The 25017-nt window shown below is 44.1% G+C and overlaps 1 protein-coding gene across 4 annotated transcripts in view; it reads right to left on the reverse strand.

The window, feature by feature from the left end:
• Positions 1–25017, reverse strand: part of TENM2 (teneurin transmembrane protein 2) — a 3136407-nt gene that overhangs the window by 2517016 nt on the left and 594374 nt on the right. For all 4 annotated transcript variants that reach the window (XM_069763919.1, XM_069763918.1, XM_069763915.1 and 1 more), the window contains exon 3: positions 24631–24840. In XM_069763919.1, the coding sequence (XP_069620020.1) occupies positions 24631–24840 (210 nt within the window). The remainder of the gene's footprint in view (positions 1–24630; positions 24841–25017) is intronic.

Below are 25017 nucleotides of genomic sequence, written 5' to 3' on the forward strand. Positions count from 1 at the left end.
GACAACTGACAGTATACTTAGTGACTACAACATTTTTATCTTTTGCTGTATCAACGCTCTTCTTATGCTTAACATTAATAACTGGATAAAAATAAAGCTAATACTAATAGAGACGTTTATTTAGTTTATGAACAACTTCAGCATTTGCAATATTTAGCCAAGGTCTTCAACGTTTTGTACTTTGTGAGTCTAAGTCAACTAAGGAATAGTGATGAGCGAATATACTCGTTAGTCAAGATTTCTGGAGCACGCTCGGGTGTCCTCCGAGTATATTTTAGTGCTCGGAGATTTAGTTTTCATTGCCGCAGCTGAATGATTTACAGCTACTAGCCAGCATAAGTACATGTGGGGGTTGCCTGGTTGCAAGGGAATTCCCACATGTAATCAAGCTGGCTAAGAGATGTAAATCATTCAGCTGCAGCGATGAAAACTAAATCTCTGAGCACTAAAACATACTCGGAGGACACCCGAGTGTGCTCGAGAAATCTTGAGTAACAAATATATTCGCTCGTCACTACTAAGAACTTGGAACTTACAAAGAGAAACATACTGTATTAAAATTTTGTTTTTTATTGAAAGTCAGTTGTGCATCTGAAAGAAGGGACACTAAGGCTATGTGCACACGTTGCTGATTTTGATGCATTTCCACAACATTTTTGGACTCGCAGAATTGCATCAAATCTGCAGTGTAGTGCACCACTTAGTCAAAGGGAAATTGAGAATTGGTGTGCACAAGCTGCAGAAACATACGTGTGGATTTGCAGTGTTTTATTTTCTGCAGCATGCCAATTCTTTTTGCGGATCTGCAGCGTTTCTGCACCCATTGACTACCATTGAGTCAGGCAAATCTGCAGCAAAACCGCATGTTTAAAATGATCTGTGGTTTTGCTGCAAAGTTGCATTTGAGAAACGCTGCAGATCAGGAGTAGGAATAGTGTGTGGGTGGAGACTATGTGTGTGGGCGGAGACTATGTGTGTGCAGTGAAGATGTGTGTGTCTGTGTGCTGGTGTCTGTGGGTATGCCTGGGTCTGCAGGTGTGTGCGCAGCTGTGTGTGTGTTTCTGTGTAGACAGGCATCATCCGATGGGACTACTAGTCCCATCCAGCTATGCCTGCTATAGTGACAGCTAGCCGATGTTGTGACAGTAGTAGTCCCATCATCTGGCTGCTGTGTTTAATTGTTAAAAAAAAAACATACACACATATACAGTACATACTCACCATACAGCTAATCCAAGATGCCCTAGATCACCTGTAAAAAAAATAAAATAATAAACCAACAGTATATTCCCTGTTCCAAAGTAATCCATTTAATAACGGGTGTCCCATGACGATCTCCCGTGTAGAGCTGTCACATCATCGGCAGATGTGACCGCTCTCTAGGGGCCTCCAGCAATAAAATGATGGCAGGTATCCTCCCGCAGTGGAATACTCCACCGTCAGAGGTCACTGGAGTTCATGCTGCCATCGGCAATGCTGTGTGACAGAATTCTCACGCAGCAGTGCCATAAAGTGAGAGCATAAACTCCAGTGAACCCTTAGTGATAACACTGCAGAAGCCATTATCTCCTGTTAGTGTGTCACTGGGGGCCCTGTAGAGTGGTCATATCTCCCTATGTGACTGCTCTATAGAGGAGATCTTTGTGGGACGCTCATTATTAAATGGACTACGTCAGAACAGGGAGTATGCTGTTGGCTTATTTTTTTTTTACAGGTGATCGAGGGCGTCACATGGATTAGCTGTACAAGAAAGATGGGAAACTGTGTGGTGTTATATTTAATTAAAATGCTTTATTGTGGCTGTGTGTTTATTTAGCCCCTGAACAACTATATGATTAGTAATGGATAGGTGTATTATTGACTAAGCCGGCTTGATGTCACCTTACAATACAAAGGTGACATCAATCCCCCAACTATTATCCTATATGCCACTGCTACACGGTAGTGGGAAGAGAGAGGCTAAGTGCCGGAATTGGCGCATCTTAGAGATGCACCATTTCTGGGATGGCTGTGAGCTGGTGTTTGTTGCCAGGGGGGAGGTCAATATCCATAGCCATTTCCTAGGCTATTAATATCAACCTGCAACTGTCTGCATAGCCTTCTCTGGCTATTAATTATAGGGGAAACACTACGTCATTTTGAGGGGGGTTCCCCTTATTTTAATAGCCAGGAAAGGCTAAATATACAGCTGCGGGCTGATCTTCATAGCCTGGGAAGATCCATGGATATAAACCCCTTCCTAGGCTATAAACATTGGCCCCCAGTCACTGTCTTTCCATCTCTGGCACAGAAAATTGCACGAGAGCCCATGACATTTTTTTCATTTTTTTACAAAAATGAAACAGATACAGTATTGCTTTTAAGGCCGGGGTCACACTTGCAAGAAACTCGCACGTTTCTCGCACCTGAGTACTTGGCACTGGACTGAAGTGTGCGGCTGCATGTATTTCTATGCATCTGAACGCTCCGAATGGTCCGAGTGCCGGCGGCAGTGTCGGGTACTGAGGTGCCAGACTCATGCAAGTTTCTCACAAGTGTGATCCCGACCTAACGCAGGTGTTGTGTGTGTGTCTTTATTCAGTTCATTCTATCCCATTTTATTATGTTTATTACTAAACATCGGACTTGGTATTATCTATCCATCTATCTATACTGTAGATATATCTACTACTCTATCTATAGATATATCTATCTTTCTATAGATATATCTATCTATAAATAGATAGATAGATAGATAGATAGATCTATCTATAGAACTAAGAGAAAGAAAATTAGAGCAGCACAGAGAAAGAGTCCGGGTGCAGAGCCCCCCAGGCAAATACCAAACCTCAATTATAAAAATCCAGAAAGGTTCCTGTTGGGATCAAAACGTCGCTTTCTGGGCTGATTGAATAGCTCCTTTTCACTACAAAACGATGTGCTGCCTCCTATTTTTCTGGATTTTTATCTACAGATCTATCTAACTATCTATAGATCTATATTTCTATAGGTCTATATATAGATCGATCTATCTATCTATAGAGATCTATCTATCTATAGATCTACCTATAAATATATCTACTGTATCTATCTATCTGTGTGTAAACATTATTCTCCAATGGAGTATGTAAAAGAAGAGGTTGGACAAGCAAATGACATCACAATTTTTTTTGTGTTAAATAATAGAGCTTTATTTAGCCTACAAAAATTCATACAAATCCGCATGAAAATCTGCTTTAAAAACGCATAAAAATCACGTCAAATCCGCATGGATTTTTACCTGTGCTTTCTGCCAAGAGATGCAGAATCTGAGCAGAAAATTCCACAGGCAAATCTGCAACGTGTGCACATACCCTAAGACTGTGTTCACACCTGCACTATTATTTTCTGCCAGTGTTTCTCTTGAAACATCCATCACTTTTGATGAAAATAATATTACCATTAAGCAATTTTGTTATTTCCCTGAAAATCACAGATGGAAGTATTATAGCTATTGACTTCCCATGTAAATGAAGGCATAATGCAGATGTGAAAAAAATCCTTCCTATTTCTGGAAAACACAATACAAAATAAGACCTATTCCTTTTCCTAGTGTCTACCCTCCATACTGCATGTAAGGCCTCTTTCACACGTCCAGATAATTCCGGTACTGGAGAAATCGGTACCGGAGTTATCCGTGTCCGTGTGTCCATGTGCTCACGTGGCACATCAGTGTGGCACACGTGCGGCAGCCATGTGCCGCCCGTGTGCCGACTGAGGACCACACGGACCGTGCAGGAGACAGCACTACAGTTAAGCGCTGTCCCCTGCTTTTGGTGCTGAAGCCGGCATTCATTCCTTCTCTCCAGCAGCGTTCCCTGGAGAGAAGGAATGAAAAATCAAGGTTTTTTTGTGCTAAAAATAAAGTTTGTGGGTCCCCTCCCGCCTCCCATCCCCTGTGCGCCCGCCCACTTGCCGAGAAATACTCACCCAGCTCCTGCGATGTATGCTCTCAGCGCCGGCAGCAGGTCCTGTGTGAGAGGCCACATGGTACCACTCATTACAGTGATGAATATGCGCATACAGTGATGAATATGCGCTGAAGGGTGACAAACACCCTTCAGCGGTCAGGTTAATCTTTTTAATATTGATAGACTGGGTGATGCTGAATGCAGTGATACCAAATGTGTGTATGTTTGATTATTTTTTAATTGCTTTATTTTGAATGGGGCGAAAGGGGGGTGATTTGAACTTTTAGATATATATTTTTTAAATATTTTTAAAACTTTTTTTTCACTTTTGGAATGCTTTAATAGTCTCCATGGGAGACTAGAAGATGCCATAACCTGATCACCTCCTTTACATACAGGCAATGATCATATTGCCTGTACGTAGCAGAATTAATCACTTGCTATGAGCGCGAACCACCGGGCAGCACTCATAGCAATCCAGGAGTGACAACCATAGACAGGGCCATATTTGCCACTAGGCACTTGAGAGCAGGTGCCTAGGACCGCACAATGCGTGGGGGGCGGCACCTGAGCAAGGTTTTTGTTTTTTTATAAAGTCCGGGTTGGGGTCACCTTAAACTCCACCCCCCAGTCCCACCGCCCACCCGCTTGCCTCCCTGAAAACATCATACAGTATGAATCATACTGTATGAGTCATACTCACCTACTCCAGTGATGCCTGGTCTGGTCTCAGCAACGGCAGCTAGTGCTGTGTGAGTGGTCACAAGGTACCGCTCATTAAGGTGATGAATATGGATGCATATTCATGACCTTAATGAGCGGTACCATGTGACCGCTCATGCAGGCAGAAGGTGCTGCGCCGGCCGCCGGGACAGAGGTGGAGGATTCCGTTCTGCGCGGGCGGTGTGGAAAAGGTGATCATGACTGTATGACAGCCAGGGAGGACGGTGGGTGGATGAAGGAGGATGGGGAGCCGAGCCATACAAGATGGGAGCGGCAGGGAGCCGATGAGCCATGCATGGAGGGGGCCAGGGGGGAGGGATGAGCCCTGCAAGATGGGAGCAGTGGGGAGCAGATGAGCCATGCATGGAGGGGGCCAGGGGGAGAGATGAGCCCTGCAAGATGGGAGCGACGGGGAGCAGATGAGCCATGCATGGAGGGGGACAGGGGGGAGAGATGAGCCCTGCAAAATGGGAGCAGCGGGGAGCAGATGAGCCATGCATGGAGGGGGGCCAAGGGGGAGAGATGAGCCCTGCAAGATGGGAGCGGCGGGGAGCCGATGAGCACATCACATTTGAAGTCATTTTGAGGGGTCTATATGATAGAAAATAACCAAGTGTGACACTATTCTAAAAACTGCACCGCTCAAGGTTCTCAAAACCACATTCAAGAAGTTTATTAACACTTTACGTGCTTCACAGGAACTGAAACAATGTGGTAGGAAAAAATTAACATTTAACATTTTTTTGCAAACATTTTACTTCAGAACCATTTTTATTTATTTTCACAAGTGTAAAAACAGAAATTAAACAATAAATTTTGTTGTGCTATTTCTCCTGAATACGCCAATACCACATATGTGGGGGTAAACCACTGTTTCGGCGTACTGCAGAGCTTGGAAGTGAAGGAGCGCCGTTTGACTTTTTCAATGCAGAATTGGCTGGAATTGAGATTAGATGCCATGTCATGTTTAGAGAGCCTCTGATGTGCCTAAACAGTGGAAAACACCCCACAAGTGACACCGTTTTGGAAACTAGACCCCTTAAGGAACTTATCTAGATGTGTGGTGAGCACTTTAAACCCTGAGGTGCTTCACAGAAGTTTATAACGTAGAGCCGTGAAAATAAAAAATCACATTTTTTCTACAAAAATGATATTTTTGTCCCCAAATTTTTATTTTCACAAGGGTAACAGGAGAAATTAGACCACAAAAGTTGTTGTGCAATTTCTCCTGAGTACGTCAATGCCCCATATGTGGGGGTAAACCACTGTTTGGGCGCACCGCAAAGCTTGGAAGAGAAGGGGTGCCGTTTTACTTTTTCAATGTAGAATTGGCTGGAATTGAGATCTGATGCCATGTCACGTTTGGAGAGCCCCTGATGTGACTAAACAGTAGAAACCCCCACAAGTGACACCATTTTGGAAACTAGACCCCCCATGGAACTTATCTAGATGTGTGGTGAGAACTTTGAATGCCCAAGTGCTTCAAAGAAGTTTATAATGCAAAGTCGTGAAAATAAAAAAAATAAAAATTTCCACAAAAAAGATTTTTATCCCCCATGTTTTTATTTTCACAAGGGTAACGAGAGAAATTGGACCCCAAAAGTTGTTGTGCAATTTGTCCTGAGTATGCTGGTACCCCATATGTGGGGGTAAACCACTGTTTGGGCGCACGGCAGAGCTCGGAAAGAAGGAGCGCAGTTTTGGAATGCAGACTTTGATCTTTGATAGATTATGTTGCGTTTGCAGAGCCCCTGAAGTACCTAAACAGTAGTAACCCCCCACAAGTGACCCCATTTTGGAAACTAGACCCCCCAAGGAACTTATATAGAAGTGTGGTGAGAACTTTGAATGCCCAAGTGCTTCACAAAAGTTTATAATGCCAAGTCGTGAAAATAAAAAAATATTTTTTTTTCCACAAAAAAGATATTTTAGCCCCCAAGTTTTTATTTTCACAAGGGTTACAGGAGAAATTGGACCGGAAACGTTGTTGTCCAATTTATCCCAAGTATGCTGATGCCCCATATGTGGGGGTAAACCACTGTTTGGGTGCACGGCAGAGCTCGGAAGGGACGGAGCACTGTTTTGGAATGCAGACTTTGATATAATGGTCTGCGGGCATTATGTTGCGTTTGCAGAGCCCCTGAAGTACCTAAACAGTAGTAACCTCCCATAAGTGAGCCCATTTTGGAAACTAGACCCACCAAGGAACTTATATAGATGTGTGGTGAGAACTTTGAATGCCCAAGTGCTTCACAGAAGTTTATAATGCAGAGTCGTGAAAATAAAAAATATATTTTTTTCCACAAAAAAGATATTGTAGCCCCCAAGTTTTTATTTTCACAAGGGTTACAGGAGAAATTGGACCACAAAAGTTGTTGTCCAATTTATCCTGAGTATGCTGATGCCCAATATGTGGGGGTAACCCAATGTTTGGGTGCACAGCAGAGCTCAGAAGGGAGGGAGCACCGTTTGACTTTTTGTCGTGTTTGGAGACCCCCTGATGTACCTAAACAATGAAAACCCCCCAATTCTAACTCCAACCCTAACCCCAACACACCCCTAACCCTAATCCCAACCCGATCCATAATCCTAATCACAACCCTAACGATAATCACAACCCTAACCCCAAAACAACCCGAATGTCAACCCCAACAATAACACTAATCAAAACCCTAAATCCAACATACCCCTAATCCTATTCTCAACCCTAACCTCAAACCTAACCCTAATCCCAATACACCCTTAATCCCAACCCTAACCCTAATCCCAAGCGCAACCCTAATGCCAACCCTAACCCTAATACCAACCCTAACCCTAATACCAACCCTAATCCAAACCCTAACCCTAATCCCAACTCTAACCCTAACTTTAGCCGTAACCCTAGCCCTAACTTTAGCCCCAACCCTAGCATGGAAGAGTGTAACCTTCTACTCTTCTTAGGCTGGGATCACACACATGTGAGATACGGCCGAGTCTTGCAGGTGAAAACCCAGCTCTGGCACCGGCACTCGGGAGCGGAGCGTGCAGCTCCATGTATTGCTGTGCGGCAGCACGCTCCACTACGGAGTGCCGGTGCCAGAGCTGGGTTTTCACCTGCGAGACTCGGCCGTATCTTGCGTATGTGTGGTCCCGGCCTTACAGTGACCGAAAATACCATGCTGCACAGTCTTTATAGTGAGGAATTAAGTATTGTATAACATCCCAAGCTCAAGGTACGGTGTATGTCTATAAAATTATTGTAATGTTGTCATCTCAAGTATGTGTCTCCTAATGTCACAATAATATTGTCAATCATTTCTCATTTCTGCTACAAGACAATATCAGTTGTGATTTTTCCTGAGAAACTTGTCAAATGTATCCAAGTTCATAAGACATTTCCTTGCATGTGAGGGCAATGCAGCAAGATGGAACTTCCTAATTGCTGACAACTTGCACAGTCTTAAGACTACGTCTCAAAGTTAAAAAGAATATTTTTGTTTTCTATTTCCAGGTAGTTTGTTTGTAAATATAAAACTGCAGAAGGTAGAATAATTAATTATTATGCTAATGAAATGAGAGTAAAATTACAAATATAACCTACAAATTATAATAACTCATCCAATAATATTTTGGCCACTTTGCCAGTACTATTATACAGGTTACAGAACTCTGATGTCTTCAAATATTCTAAATATATTGCTGAAGCACATATTGATACTGTACTGAGTAAAAGTTTTAAATAGGTGTGGAAATAATTCTACAGTGTAAGAATGCTTTAAAAATAGAATTGTTAATGGGTTACCGTATATACTCGAGTATAAGCCGACCCGAGTATAAGCTGATCCCCCTAATTTTGCCACAAAAAACTGGGAAAACTTAATGACTCGAGTATAAGCCTAGGGTGGGAAATGCAGCAGCTACTGGTAAATTTCAAAAATAAAAATAGATACCAATAAAAGTAAAATTAATTGAGACATCAGTAGTTTAAGTATTTTTGAACATCCATATTGAATCAGGAGCCCCATATAATGCTCCATACAGTTTATGATGGGCTCCATAAGATGCTCCATATTAAAACATGTCCCATATGATGCTGCACAAATGCTGATTATGGCCCCATAAGATGTTCCATACAGACATTTGCCCCCATATAATGGTGCACATGGCCACATAAGATGCCCCATACAGATATTTTCCCCCATATAATGCTGCACATGGCCACATAAGATGCTCCATACAGATATTTGCCCCATATAATGCTGCACATGGCCACATAAGATGCCCCATACAGATATTTTCCCCCATATAATGCTGCACATGGCCACATAAGATGCTCCATACAGATATGTGCCCCCATATAATGCTCCACAAATGTTGATTATGACCCCATAAGATGCTCCATACAGATATTTGCCCCATATAATGCTCCACAAATGTTGATTATGACCCCATAAGATGCTTCATACAGACATTTGCCCCGTATAATGCTCCACAAATGTGGATTATGGCCCCATAAGGTGCTGCATACAGATATTTGCACCCATATCATGCTGCACATGGCCCCATATAACACTGCACATGGCCCCATACAGATGCCCCATACAGATATTTGCCCCGATATCATGCTGCACATGGCCCCATACAGATGCCCCATACAGATATTTGCCCCCATATAATGCTGCACTTGGCCAAATAAGATGCTCCATACAGATATTTGCCCCATATGCTGTTGCTGCGATTAAAAAAATAAAAAAATGACATACTCACCTCTTAGGCCCCCGGCACTTGCTATACTCACCCTTTCCCGTTCCACCGCTGACCGCCGCTGTGTCTTCCCCATCCTCTGCACCGACGTTCAGGAAGAGGGCGGAACGCACTAATCGCGTCACCGCGCCCTCTGACCTGAGCGTCACTGTGGAAGACATAGTGGCGCCGACGGTGGAATGAGGAGCAGGTGAATATCGCGCACTGTCCCAGTCATACTCACCTGTTCCTGGCGCCGTCGCTGCACGTCTGTTCGCCGGTGCCGAATTTTCTTCCTGTAGTGAGCGGTCACCCTTACCGCTCATTACAGTAATGAATATGCGCCTCCACCCCTATGGGAGGTGGAGCCGCATATTCATTACTGTAATGAGCGATACCATGTGACCACTCACTACAGGAAGAAGCTGCAGTGAAGGGGAAGCAGGGACCTGCAGGGACCGTGCCAGCAGCAGGTGCGTATAATTAGACAGGCCCCGCTCCCCCTCCCCTGCCGACCCCTGGATATGACTCGAGTATAAGCCGAGAAGGGGACTTTCAGCCCCAACAAATGGGCTGAAAATCTCGGCTTATATTGAGTATATACTATCAAAATGCAAAGTGAAAAACCACTATCTTAATCAAATCAATATTTGGTGTGACCTTTTGCCTTCAAAACAGCTCACATTGAGTCAGTCATTTTGTAGTTGCACAGTTAGGTTCATAAGTTAACAATTATTTCAAACATGGTGATTATCTACTGTCTTTTTCGGACTATATTACGCACTGGACTATAAGACGCACCCCCCAAAAAAATTTGTCAAATGGGATCAGCAAAGGTGGAGGAGTGGTCACAGGGGTCGTTCGGTGGTCCAGGCTGGTGTGCAGGCCTTGGGGAAATCCCATCCCAGGCTGGTGCGGTGCTCTGTGCGGTGGCAGGGGTGATGGCTCTGTGCTGGGGCAGGAGCTCTGTGCTCTGTGTCAGGGGCTCTGTGCTCTGGGGCAGGGCCTCTGTGCTCCGGGGCAAGGGCTCTGCTCCAGCGCAGTGGCAGCAGCTCTCTGTGCTGTGTGGGGGGGTTCAGCTGGCATTTCGTCAAAGCCCCGAGGCCCCCGCTCATTCGCTAATGCCATGTTGCGATGGCCTCCGAGAACATGGCCTTCAGGAACATGGCCACCGGGAAGATGGCCGCGGGGCGGCACATACTCAGATTCAGATATCAGCAGTGAGATTTTGTCCCGAGATCTCATTGCCGAGATTTGAAACCAGAGTTAGGATTTGAGTTCCAGCCCCTGCACATGGGGAATCTCAAACCATGTCTGCTGCGGTCTCTCATTATCTTCAAGCCGCATTGGAGTCTGCTCAGTGGAAACGTCGGTCCCAGCATCTGGCTCAAGCTGATACTGTTCACTTATTTACTGCTACCTTTCCAGGCTCTGCCCTTCTAGCCAGCATTGATCAGCAGCGGGCAGACGTCACATGCTCAGGTCCTGTTTTGACTCCTATTGGACCATCAGGAAGATCCCGAAGTGCTACTACTAGAAAAGGTTTGCATGGCCGCTTGGCCATGCGCTAGTGTAAACCTATTTTCATGTGTGTGTGGATGTATGCCTGTTGATGGATAAAAGCTCTGAATCATTCACCTTCCTAGAGTTGTTGACTGCTCGCAAATGGAGGAGCTACCTAGCGCCTGACAATGCTATCTCACACCAGAGCATGATCTGTGCAGTCATACTTTATCCTGACAATAGGTCAATGTAGAGTGTGAACTCCCACTTGGTCTCAGCTGATGACTCTGGGCATCCTCAGGCGCGGGCTCAAAAGTCACCAAGGGTCAGAGTGAGACCAGGCACCAAATTAGTGGGGGTGAATCTCAGCTGCACCCTGTGAATGTTAACAGAGTGCATCATTTATTTAGGCGACTCTGAAGCAACAGAGATCACTCCCTTTCACACTGGGTGAGGTCTAAACCCACGTGTGAGTAAGTGTCCATCTGCCATTACTCAGCAGCAGGTACCATCTCTGCACGGTGGACCCCGGGCTGCGAGTGCACCTCATATCTACCTCTTTATTATTTGGTGCGTTTCGCTAGCCCTAACATTACACTAGTGCCAGGGTCTGGCTAGTAATCGCAGACGGACAGCGACTGCAGCGATACATCCAGCAGCTGGAGGGCAGGTTGGCAGCTCTCGAGTGCACAACCTCAGCTGTGTATGTTACCACAGTAGCTGTTCAGGCTGCTAGCGTGGCTGCAGCAAGTTTGTCCACTGCCACCCCTGTTCCGACCATATCTCACCTCTCACTGCCAGATAAATACTGTGTTGGTAGCAAGTCATGTAGGGGTTTCATGAGCCAGTGCGTTATACACCTCAAGCTCCTGGCTGCACATTTTCCCACAGAGTGGGCAAAGGTGGGATTCACTATATCTCTCCTGTCAGACAGGGCGTTGGAGTGGGCTAAGCCATTGTGGGAGCGTGACGATCATATGGTGCAGAGTGCTCCGCTGTTTCTGAGCACTCTGAAACAGGTCTTCTTAGGACCTCAAGTCACCCATGATACGGCGCTCCAACTGCTGGCATTGACTTAGGGCTCGTCCATGGTCAGCCATTTTGCCGTCCACTTCCGGACTTTAGCATCTGAGCTGGAGTGGCTGGATAAAGCCCTCATACCTGTATTTTGGAGGGGGCTGGCTGACCATGTGAAGGACGCTTTGGCCACTAGGGAGATTCCCGCCACACTGGAGGAGCTAATAGCTATATCAACTCGCATTGATCTTCATTTTAACGAGCGAAGGTTGGAGCGAGCCCAGTGTAGGCAGAGGTTTTGGCTGGCTCCCACCTTCGCCAAACCTCTGGAATCTCCGGTCCAGACATCCAAGTCACATGAGGCCATGGAGATGTCACAAGTAGGATCTAAGTCCCAGACTGCTCATGCACTCAAGGTCTGTCATGTCTGCCGGCAGTCAGGACATTTTGCCTCCAGATGTTCCCAGCGGTCGGGAAAACGTCAGCATCTAGTGGTTGTAGGAGGAGGTACACTAGACATGGCAACGTTTTCCTCCAAACTATCCTTTATGGGGACAATTACCATAAGCCCATCCACTCTTACGGTAGAGCTTTGCATGGATTCCGGGGCGGAGGGCAATTTTATGTCCTCTGCCTTCGCCCAACGACACGCAATACCCCTGGTGATGCTTGCCAAACCTGTCATCGCACAAGTGGTAAATGGGTCGACAATACCCTCACAGATAACACCAAATCATCCCATTTACTTTATCCATGTCTCCATCTCATCAGGAGATTATCTCCCTGTTAGTCATTCCCGAGGGAATTGATGAGGTCCTGTTGGGGATACCATAGCTAAGCTACCACTCTCTTCATATAGAGTGGTCCTCAGGGAGAATTCAGGTATGGAGCGAATCTTGTGAGGGTAGATGTCAGAGGAAGTGTGTTCAGGTTGCTGAAGTACCCGCAGATCTTTCCTCTCTCCCAAGCACTATTGGCCCTATGCGGACGTATTCTCCAAGAGGGATGCAGAGACCCTTCCGCCTCACCACTATTATGACTGTCCTATTGACCTATTGCCTGGTGTTGAGGCTCCCTGGGGTCGAGTCTGCCTGTTATCTCTCCCAGAGATGGAGGCAATGTCTCAGTACATCCAGGAGAATCTGGCAGGAGGATTCATTAGGAAGTCAGTGTCTCCTGCTGGGGCGTGGTTCTTCTTTGTGCAGAAGAAGAACGGAGAACTATGTCCATGCATAGATTACAGGGGTCTTAACGCCATCACCATTAAGAATAAATACCCTCTGCCCCTGATATCTGAGCTCTTCGATAGGTTGCGGGGAGCGAGTGCATTTACTAAGCTTGATCTGCGGGGTGCTTACAACCTGATTCGCATCCGTGAGGGCGACGAATGGAAGATGGCTTTTAACACCAGGGATGGGCACTATGTATACCTGGTGATGCCCTTCGAGCTTTGTAATGCCCAAGCTGTTTTCCAAGACTTTGTGAATGATATCTTCCAAGATATGCTCTCCACCTCGGTTGACGTCTATCTGGATGATATTCTCATCTCATCTACTCTCCAGATATAGACTCCCACCGGAGAGATGTTTGCAAAGTATTCGACCTCTTATGGGCAAACTCCCTCTATGCCAAGTTGGAGAAGTGTGTGTTTGACCAGGAGTCTTTGCCTTTCCTGGGCTATATCATCTCTGCCCAAGGATTGGCTATGGATCCTGCCAAGCTATAGGCTGTGATGGACTGGTAGGAACCCCATTCTCTCAGCGGTGCATCACTTTATGGGGTTCATCAACTATTATCACCAGTTCATTCCCCACTTCTCAACTTTGGTGGCTCCCCTGGTTGCCCTCACCAAGAAGGGAGCAAATCCCAAATTGTGGTCGGATGAGGTCTCCAAGGCCTTCCTCTCTATCAAGTCACACTTCAATGGCACTCCCATTTTACACCCGATGTTGACAAACCATTTATCATGGAGGTGGATGCCTCTTCCTTCGGTGCTGGAGCAGTCCTCTTCCAGAAGGATGCTCAAGGTTGGAAGCATCCTTGCTTCTTCTTCTCCAAGACCTTCACACCGGTGGAGAGGAATTATTCCATCGGGGACAGGGAGTTGCTAGCAATGAAGTTAGCCTTTTCAGAGTGGAGATACCTCCTGGAGGGGGCTCGCTTTCCCTTCCAAGTTTTCACCGACCACAAAAATTTGGTGTATTTGCAAACCGCCCAGTGGCTAAACTCTCGCTAGGCCAGATGATCCCTGTTCTTCTCCCAGTTCCACTTTACCCTCCATTTTCTCTCCAGGGAGAAGAACACTTGTGCCAACGTTCTCTCTCGCTCCTTAGTGTCATCAGAGGAGGAGGAGCCTCAGATTATTGTCCCTTCAGAGAGCCTGAGAACTGTGACTCTGGTTTTGCTAGAGTCTGTGCCCCCAAGGAAAGACTTTCATTCCATTCAGTTTGTGACCGGAGGTTCTCTCTTGGGATCACTCGTCCAGGGTGGGAGGACATTTTGAGACCAAGAGGATATCTGAGCTTCTGACGAGGACGTACTTGTGGCCGCATATGGCCCGTGACGTCGGGGACTATATGCGGGCGTGTGTCTCCTGTGTCAAGAATTGGTCTCCTCCGCAATGGCCTGCTGGGCTACTTTAACCCCTGCCGGTGGCAGAGAGGCTCTGGGAGATGGTCCGGATGGATTTCATGGTGGGCTTACCCAAGTCTCGTAGCTGCACCGTTATCTGGGTAGTCACCGACCATTTTTCGAAAATAGTGCACTTGGTGCCTCTTCCACGGTTACCTTCTGCACGGGCCTTGGCGGCGTTGTTCATTAAAAATGTTTTCCGTTTTCATGGCATGCCTGACAAAATTGTCAGTGACCGGGTCTCCAGTTTGCATCTCGGTTCAGGAGAGAGCTCTGTCATTTACTCAGCATTGACTCAGCCGATGCACACCGGCGCCTCGCTCCGACCTTTGGTCCTGGTGACTTAGTGTGGCTCTCCGCCCGTAACATCAGGCTGCAAGTTGAGTCCACTAAGTTTGCGCCTTGCTACATAGGTCCTTTCAAGGTTCTGGAACACTTTAACCCTGTGGTCTACCTTTGGCTCTTCCTCGACGCCTGGGTATCACCGACACCTTTCATGTATCCCTCTTAAAGCCCGTCTATATGTCCCGGTTCTCCGAGTCATCTGCCCGGACATCGGGTACATCCACGGACGAGTATGAGGTGAACTCTATCTTGGGGTGCAAGGTGGTACATGGCAAAAAATACTATCTGGTGGACTGGAAGGGTCACGGCCCAGAGGACAGAACCTGGGAACCTGTGGAGCACATTCGGGCTCCACTGCTCATTGCAGCCTTTGAACGTAGCGAGGCCCAAGGATGGGGGCTCTAGGAGGGGGGTAATGTTAGGAGTCGAGTTTCTGCCCTTGCACAGGGAGAATATTGAACCATGTCCGCTGCGGTCTCCCATTTTCTTCCAGCAGCAGCAGAGCCTGCTCTGCGGAGACGTCAGACCCAGTATCTGGCTGAAGCTGATACTGTGCACTTGGTTACGTTACTGCTGCCTTTCCAGGCTTTGACTTTGTAGCCAGCATTGATCAGCAGCAAGCAGACGTTTCAGAAACTAAGTCCTGCTTTCCCCATATTGAGCATGCCCACAGGACAACCTCCCATTGGAGTGTCGGAGGTCACATGCTCAGGTCCTGTTGCGACTCCTATTGGACCATCAGGAAGGTCCCGGAGCGCTACTATTATAAAAGGTTTGCATGGGCACTTGGCCATGCGCTAGTGTAAACCTATTTTCATGCGTGTGTGGATGTATGAATACAAAACTCCCAAATACATATTGTGAGCGCACGGGGTCTGGCAGTAAATACGCCAAAAGACCCCGACCTCACCAAATCAGCTCAAAACAAACTGAGGAAGTGGCACTGGTGGCCACGAAACGTGCGTTGGGGACCATCGCCTGACCGCCCCCCCCCTACCTCTGTGTAGTGGTAAGTGCTAGCACCCTTTTTCCACCACCATACTTAATGGCATTACTATAGAGTCCCACTGCTTTGGGGTGACTTTGGTTGGATAGTGTAGGTGCTTTTTCTTATGCATACCATTACAAGGGTATTTACATCTGGGGGAGCGGGGGGATGGGCGTTTTTCCAGCATTCCTGGGACATTCATCCTGTGCTCTAGTCATTAGATAGTGTAATATTTTGATATATGTTTTTGTATTATTTATGACAATTAAAGTTTGTTTTATAAATCATTGCTCTGAATTGCTCTCCTTTTGGCATGGTGTGTGGATGTATGCCTGTCGATGGATGAAAGCTTCGAATCATTCCCCTTCCTAGTGTTGGTGACTGCTCGCGAATGTAGGAGCTACCTAGCGCCTGACAGTGCTATCTCACACCAGAGCACGATCTGTGCAGTAATCCTTTATCCTGACAATCGGTCAGTGTAGGGTGGGAACTCCCACTTGGTCTCTGCTGCTGACTCGGGGTGTCCTCAGGCACGGGCTCAAAATCCACCGAGGGTCAGAGTGAGACCAGGCACCAGATTAGTGGGGGTGAATCTCAGAGATCCCACTAGCGTCTTCAGCTGCACCCTGTGACTGTTAACAGGGCGCAGCATTTATTTAGGCGACTCTGTGAAGCAAGAGAGATCGCTCCCTTTCACACTGGGTGAGGTCTAAACCCACGTGTGAGTAAGCGTCCATCCGCCATTACTCAGCAGCAGGTACAATCTCTGCACGGTAGACCCCGGGCTGCGAATGCACCTCATATCTACCTTTTTATTATTTGGTGCGTTCCGTTAGCCCTAACACCCAGGTCTACCCATCTACTGTTTAGAGAAGTTGAGCCAGAAGTGTTGTTAATGGAAAAAATTAAGACAAAAATCCATACCCTCAACCTGGAAACAAGACCAATTGACATAATTATGCACATAAACTGGGGTGCAGAAAATGGCAGCAGGCATTCTAGACTGATGAATCAAAATGTGAAATATTTGACTGAAACAGAAAGCAAGTAGTTTGTCTGCAGGCAACAGTGAGATATTGTGGACGTTCTTTGAAAGTTTGTGGAGTTACATTTTAGCAAATGAAGTTGTACAGGATTAACTGTGCTCAATGATGAGAAATCAAAACTGATCCTTAATAGTGATGGGCAAACCAAACAGTAAAATTCGAGGCCCATACCGAACACCTACTGTTCGTGAACGGACCCTGAACATGAACTTCTCCAGGACGTCCATGTCACTGTTCGGGTTCAGCACTCTGAACATATGGTGTTTCCCACTATGTCATCTGCATAACAGCGCAGGAAAAACTGGTGGCTCTGATCGGCGGTAAGATTATTACCACTGGTCACAGTGAGCTAGCCACTGTGACTGGCGATAAAAATTTTACTGTTGGTCAAAGAAGCGTCGTCTGATGAGAGAGTACTACTTCCATCAGCCTAAACCTGCTGTCGATGATAACAGAGAGATCAGGTACCACTGATGGGAGTATTCATCAGCCGACACATGTGCTATAAATAAATAATTTTAAAAAATGGCATGGAGTATATCCTGTTTTTGATAACCAATGTTGCAAACTGACAGCTGCGAGCTGCAACTCTTAGCTGTCAGCTGTCAGTTATATCATGTCTGGTTATCAAAAATAGAGGGGTCCCCATGCCTTTTTATAATTATTTAAATAATTTAAAAGTCGAGTGGGGTCCCCCCATTTTTAGAGAAGCATCTTTAACACGTCCATCCATTACTAACCTCATAGTCATAATGTAAAAAAAAAAAAACACCCAGAATAAAGTCCTTTTTTTCGAAATATAAATTCAAGCACTGTTTTATAAATGTAATTAAAAATAACAAAGACAGTTATGCTTACGTTACGCCCATTCCATTGAAGCCCTTGTCCCCTGTAAAAAACTAAAATAATAAACAACAAGCATACTCTCCTTATACATAATTCACTGATACCCATGTCCAATGAAGAAAAAAAAAACAATCATATCTATCACCTATCCGAAGTGAAGATGTCCCATGGCGCAATCCATGTCTGCGATGTGTGGTTTACAACTTGCGGAAGTCGTAGCTGAAAACCACGGGAGAATGAGGTGCTGCGAGCGCAGCCTCAGTGACTAGTGGTGATGTCAGCTCTCTGACTGGCTGCACTAATCTTACCACAGATCAGAGGCAGTGTTTGCCATGCTGTCATGCAGATGTCAGCTTGGCAAACAACGGATGTTCCGGCCCACTATTCATCTGAATGAGGTCTGGGTTAAGGTTTTGCTCTGGTACCTGAACCAAACTTTTTTTAAATGTCCGGCCTAACCGATAGACATTAACATCCAGGGGTTCACCCATCACTAATCATTAATCATCAAGTAACACTATCAGGGAGTCATCTAGTTGGCTCCAAATGTATTCTATGCACGTAAAATGATGCAAAACACACAGCCAATGTCATTAAGAACTATCTGCAGTCTAATGAACAAGGAGTCCTGGAAATAATAATATGGTCCCCACAGAGCCCTAGTCTCAAAATCACTGATTAAACAATATTTATTTTTATCTTCCTTTAAAACATATGGAGGAGCAGGTAAATACTACAGTGACAAACACAATGCCCCAAAGACAGCCGACCATGGACCCTCCAAGAATTACGACCATAGGTTCCAATAAATTAGCATAGGAAAATGAACTCCCTTGATACGCAATTTGCAATAGTATATAATCAACAACAGACAACAGGAAATCAATAGTATAATGGTGTTTTACAAACCTTGCAATGGTAGACGTTCATTCTCCTGTATTGCAGCACAAATACCAGGTATCTCAAAAATACATAAAATCTATTCTCTCACATGGACCAAGACCATGCTTAACTTTATTTTTATATTTGAAATTTAACACATCATTTGGGGTAAATTAAGTACTTGTCCATTTTCTTGGCCATCAGACGAGTCTACATTTTTTTTGAATGACAGTGACCACTTAACCCTTTCTTGACAGGGCTATTTTCAAGAGCCAGCCCTTCATTATTTTCCCATCCACCTAATAGTATGAGGGCTTGTTTTTGCTGGACAAATTGTACTTTTGAATGCCATCATTAATTTTGTCATATGATGCCCTGGAAAGTGTCAAAAATGCATATTGAAACTGCAAAAAAAGGGAAGTTACACACTTGTTTTATTGGGTTTTTTATTTACCATTTTCACCATATGGTAACTGACCTGGCAATATGATTCTCCAAGCAGTAAGATTACAAAGATACCAGACGTTTTTATATTTAAGTGGTGAAACAAAATTGGAATTTTGTAAAAAAAAAAAATAATTTTCTTTTCTTTTGTTATTGCATTTTATTGCAAAGTTGCAGTGGCCAAAAAAATCTAATTCTGTTTTTTTGATTTATTTTTATCATTGCGCAATTTACCAATCAGATTTAGTCTTTAATATTTTGATGAATCATACTTTTACAATAGCAAATATGTGTTATTAAATGGTTTATTTTAATGGAGCAAAAGAGGAGTGATTTGAACTTTTGTGTTTTTTTATATTTTTAATTTTATTTCCACTTTTTACTGTATTTATTAGTCCCCCTAGGGGACTTAAAGCTGTGATTGTCCGATCGCTCATGCTATATACACAGCAGTACATCATCAGTGCTATGTATAGTGAAAATCACAATCTCCTGGCTTTCACAGGAGCATCTTAATAACAAGCACATGGGTCTTCAGCAGACCCCCAGCTGTCATAGAAACCCACAAGCCCCCCTGATACACCCTACCCGGAGCTGGTAAAGGCACATGTTGGCTGACTAAAATAAAGTCCAGGTATGTCATATGCCCTAAGCGGTTAAGAAACCGAGATCAAAGCGAGACCAAATATAGTACTTTTTATCGTACATTGGTCAGTGATCCAGCAGTCATTCAGCTTTGTAAAGAGTGTGCAGGAGTCTAACCTCAATTTAGCAACTAAGCAATTGTGATTGTTGTGGTTTTCAACTAATCATGAAATTACCATAAAACGGTAATTAACATTATGAGTTAACGTCTTTCTATTTTTGTGTTTTAGCACTGACAAGTGGGAGAGTCATGACTTCTCAATGATAGTGTTTCTGTGGTTGTGAATGGAACAATAAGCTCATTATTTTACAGACGGAGTAAGTGAGATGTTGCCATACACAATTTTTTTAGGACAGACCTTCCCAAGTCATTTTTCTGTTTTATATCACAGTTAATATGTAAAAAAAATTAAAAAAAATGTGTGGGAAAAAATGTTGGCATTAAACTAGAAAAGAAATTAAATATCCATGTTCCTGCCATCTGTCTTTCTCAAGGTTTCCTCATTTTTTTCATTATACTGAGAACTTGTGGAAAACAGATAAATGTAAGAAGCACTAAATTCCAATACCAAATGTGGAGACAGAAGAGGCTCCTGTGTAAGAACAATGTATGGGCTATGTGCAGTCAAATAGCTCATCATAATGCACAATTCCACCGGTTTTGAAAATGGACATGAACCCTCTTACCTCTAGGGCCCCTGTGCAGCTGCACAGATTGCACCTAGACAGTTTTTCTTCATTGCTAACTAGATACACCAAAGAAACTAACTTCACAAAAGGGCCAGTAGTAAAATATAACTTTTATTAATGGACAATAATAATAAAAAAGTCCCCAGATGAAGCATTTCAAGCGAAACGCGCGTCGGGTGTGGTGGGTCTCCAGGAGCGCTCATAATTGGTAAGTATACCTTGCTGTACTTATTATTTATTTTCCTCATTAGTGGTTGTATATCATTATAAATAGGTATCTTGGAGCCTCTCTGGACTACCCACCTTCTGTTCTGTGTTTGAGGTGTTCCTTCACCAATGGGACTTTTTTATTAATATTGTCCATTAATAAAAGTTATATTTTACTACTGGCCCTTTTGTGAAGTTAGTTTCTTTGGTGTATGGCCATTTATTTGGGATGTTATTAAGTTTTCATTGCTAACTAGTGTTGAGCGATACCTTCTGATATTTGCATGTATCGGATGGTATCGGATCTCGCCGATACCAAGTTCCGATACCAATACAAGTCAATGGGGCACAAATATCGGATTGTATCCTGCATGGTTCCCAGGGTCTGAAGGAGAGGATACTCTCCTTCAGGCCCTGGGATCCATATTAATGTAAAAAATAAAGAATAAAAATAAAAAATATGGCTATACTCACCCCTCCGAAGGACCCTGGCTGTCACCGCTGCAAGCGTCCGCCTCCGTCCTTAAGAATGCTGTGAGTGAAGGACCTTCGATGACATCGCGATCAGGTGAAAGGTCACCTGACCGCACAAGTGACCGCTCACCTGACCGCGACGTCATCGAAGGTCCTTCACTCACTACATTCTCAGGAACGGAGGCGAACGCTCGCAGCGGTGACAGCCAGGGTTCTTCGGAGGGGTGAGTATAGCCATATTTTTTATTTTTATTCTTTATTTTTTACATTAATATGGATCCCAGGGCCTGAAGTAGAGTTTCCTCTCCTCCAGACCCTTGGAACCATACGCACCGCACACTCCGATACCGATTTCCGATATCACAAAAATATCGGATCTTGGTATTGGAATTCCGATACAGCAAATATCGGCCGATACCCGATACTTGCAGTATCGGAATGCTCAACACTATTGCTAACTGAATGCAGAGCATGCCTATTACATAGAGTGTATGCAGCCAACAGAGACACTAACATGAAAAAACTGGGTTGACAAAAATGGGAACAAAAAAACCTGATGGAGCTTTGTTTTCTCTGCCAGATATCTAGACAATGTACAGTATATGTAAAGAACATTGGTAGGCTCCCATCAATAAGATGATACTAAATAAATATGCAGGCTCCCCTGCAATTTCCAAATCTCTGATGGGGAACGTGTTTCAACTCAATTCAGAATACAAAGCAGAAGCCCATCACAATGTTATTGAACAAGAACAGATGAGATGGCTGCATACAAGGCACCTTGATAGAAATAAGTCAGGATGTGACCAATCAGGCTGCAGTCAGCAAATCAGGCCTAGAAATGCACATATATTAAAAGGTTGAACTTGAAGGACCTAAGTCTTTTTTCAAACTATGTAACTATGTAAAAGGGTTTAAAGGGGATCTGTCAGCAGAATTTTACATCCTCAAAAGTTTACGTACCCCAGCAGAATTTTTGCTTTCTTGGCATTTTTTTCAGAGAATATGAATGATAACACCAAAACTTTTTCTCCACTCATGGTTAGTGGTTGGGTGAAGCCATTTATTGTCAAACTACTGTGTTTTTTCTTTTTAAATCATAATGCCAACCCAAAACATCCAAATGACCCTGATCAAAAGTTCACATACCCCATTTCTTAATACCGTGTCTTGCCCCCTCTAACATCAATGACAGCTTGAAGTCTTTTATGGTAGTTGTGGATGAAGTTCTTTATTTCCTCAGATGATAAAGCTGCCCACTTTTCTTGGCAGGAAGCCTCCAGTTCCTGTAAATTCCTGGGATATCTAACATGAACTGTGAGCTTGAGATCTCCCCAGAGTGGCTCAATAATATTGAGGTCAACAGACTGAGATGGCCACTGTAGAACCTTCACTTTGTTGTGCTGTAGCCAATGACAGATCGACTTAGCCTTGTGTTTTGGATCGTTGTCATGTTGGAACGTCCAAGTACGTCTCATGTGCAGCTTCTGAGCAAATTTGCCTTCAGTATTTGCTGGAAACATGCTGCATTCCTCTTTCCTTCAACTTTAACTAAGATTCCTGTGCCTTTGTAGCTCACACATCCCCAAAAATCAGCTATCCACCTCCGTGCTTTACAGTAGGAATGGTGTTCCTTTCATTATAGGCCTTGTTTACAGCTCTCCAAATGTAACATTTATGGTTGTGGCCAAAATGTTCAATTTTGGTCTCATCACTCCAATTTAGCTTGTTCCAGAGGTTTTGAGGCTTGTCTCTGTGTTTTTTTGCATATTGTAGGAGAGATACTTTGTGGCATTTGCGCAGTAATGGCTTTCTTCTGGCGACTCAACCATGCATCCTATTTTTCTTCAAGTGCCTCCTTGTAGTGCATCTTGAAACAGCCACACCACTATCTTTCAGAGTCCTGTATTTCAGCTGATATTATTTGTGGGTTTTTCTTTGCATCATGAACAATTTTCCTGGCAGTTGTGAGCGACATTTTTGTTGGTATACCTGACAGTGGTTTTGTTTCTAAAAAGCCCCTGATTTTTCATTTGTTAATCACAGTTTGAATGTTGCTGACTGGCATGATCAATTCCTTGGACATCTTTTTGTATCCCTTTCCTGTTTTATACAGTTCAACTACCTTTTCCCGTAAATCCATTGACAATTCTTTTGTTTTCCCCATGACTCACAATCCAGAAACATCAGTGACTGGATGAAAGATGCAAGATTCTGTCTAGATCCCAGGAACTCTCTCAGCTTTTATGAACACACACTGATTACAAGCAATCAGGTCACAGGTGAGGATGTTACCATTAGTAGCCATTCAATCCCTTTTGTGTCAACTTCTGTGCATGTTATCAGGCCAAAATCACAAGGGTATGTAAACTTGTGATCAGGGTCCTTTGGATGTTTTGGGTTGGCATTATGATTTTAAAAAAGAAAATACAGTAGTTTGACAATAAATGGCTTCACCCAACTGCTAACCATGAGTGGAGAAAACGTTTTGATGTCATCATTCATATTCTCTGAAAAAAGGCCAAGAAAGCAAAAATTCTGCCAGGGCATGTAAACATTTGAGCAAAAGTGTAAATGCATGTTGCTCTTTCAAAGACAAGTCCATCAATACCTTTACATGGCCAGTCCGTTTTCAATTAGTCAGAAATCAGTGTGAATTAATATGCAAATGTGGCTGACGCCTCTGTTACTCCCACTTTATTCCCTCGCCATCTCGTCCTGCTTGACTGCCAGCCTCTAAGCTGTACAACTGCAGGCAAAGGAGTCATCAGTCATGCAGAATGAAGTGATGCTAGGCGGGAAATAGAGATGGAGTGACAGTCATTACATCTACAGCATCAATGCATATCAGTGCAAATGCTGATGATTGAAGTAATAGAGAAATTAGCAAGCCATATAAAGGTATTGCTGGACTTGTCTTTTAAAACTTACATACACATATATAGTAAATAGCCCGGGGGGATGAAATCCTGCTGACATATTCTCTTTAAACCTTCCTAATACAGGTGCCTTTCTAGGCCACATCCCAGCTTTTTTCTATTAATGTAAATAGCTTGGGCAATGAAATTCTGCTGACAGATTCTGTTTAACTTATGTTCAGAAATACTTGTGATATTGTCCTGCTCTCCTACACAAGGGTCTAACAAGGCCTAATGTCCTCTATGGTGCTTTCCGTGGCCTACTTATATTGGATAGATTGTTTTCTTTGGCAGGGGTCTATAGATATATTTAATAAAAGTAGATTATACTGCATAATGCATGTTAGATGCTGCATGTTAAGAATGTTCCAGAAAAAGGCATTCAATGAAAATGCAAAGTAGATTGAGAAACCTAAGCCTTTTTTTCTGTACTTGTATACATATTCAGAATATGAATCATATTTCTGTTCTGCGAGACATTTTTTTTGTTAAAATGAATGATGATACAGTGGAGAGAATAGCAGAGATACATCACATGGACACCAAATACACAGTGCATGATGAGGATTATCTCAGTACATTTCTGGAAACATATCACGAGCGCGACAGAAAGTTCTTACCACTGCTGGAAGGCTGCTGTGAGCCTGAGCATGCTCTGAGCAGGTATGAGTTAGGTGAAAACTCCTCATCAGGGTTAGTGTCCATGATCTGATGAGAAGCGTTACTGTCTAGCAGTGGCATCTGGCAGCCTACAGGTGGAGGATTATGGGAGCTGGGCAGTTGTGCAGATGGTAGTAGGCTAGACGAAGATGTAGATGGGATGGGACGACCTGGGAAAGAGCAACAGGGATCAAAGGTCAACAATGAATGTAATGATCATGTACATAGAAACATTTATGTATATGTAACATTTCCAGAACTAGAAATGGAATCCACAAAAGAAACAAGGAATTATTATTATTTCCGAGGTACATTTCTCATATTGCAGTCTGTGTAGAACATGACCT

This window comes from Ranitomeya imitator, chromosome 4 (assembly GCF_032444005.1).
Source record: "Ranitomeya imitator isolate aRanImi1 chromosome 4, aRanImi1.pri, whole genome shotgun sequence".
Classification (NCBI taxonomy): Eukaryota; Metazoa; Chordata; class Amphibia; order Anura; family Dendrobatidae; genus Ranitomeya; species Ranitomeya imitator.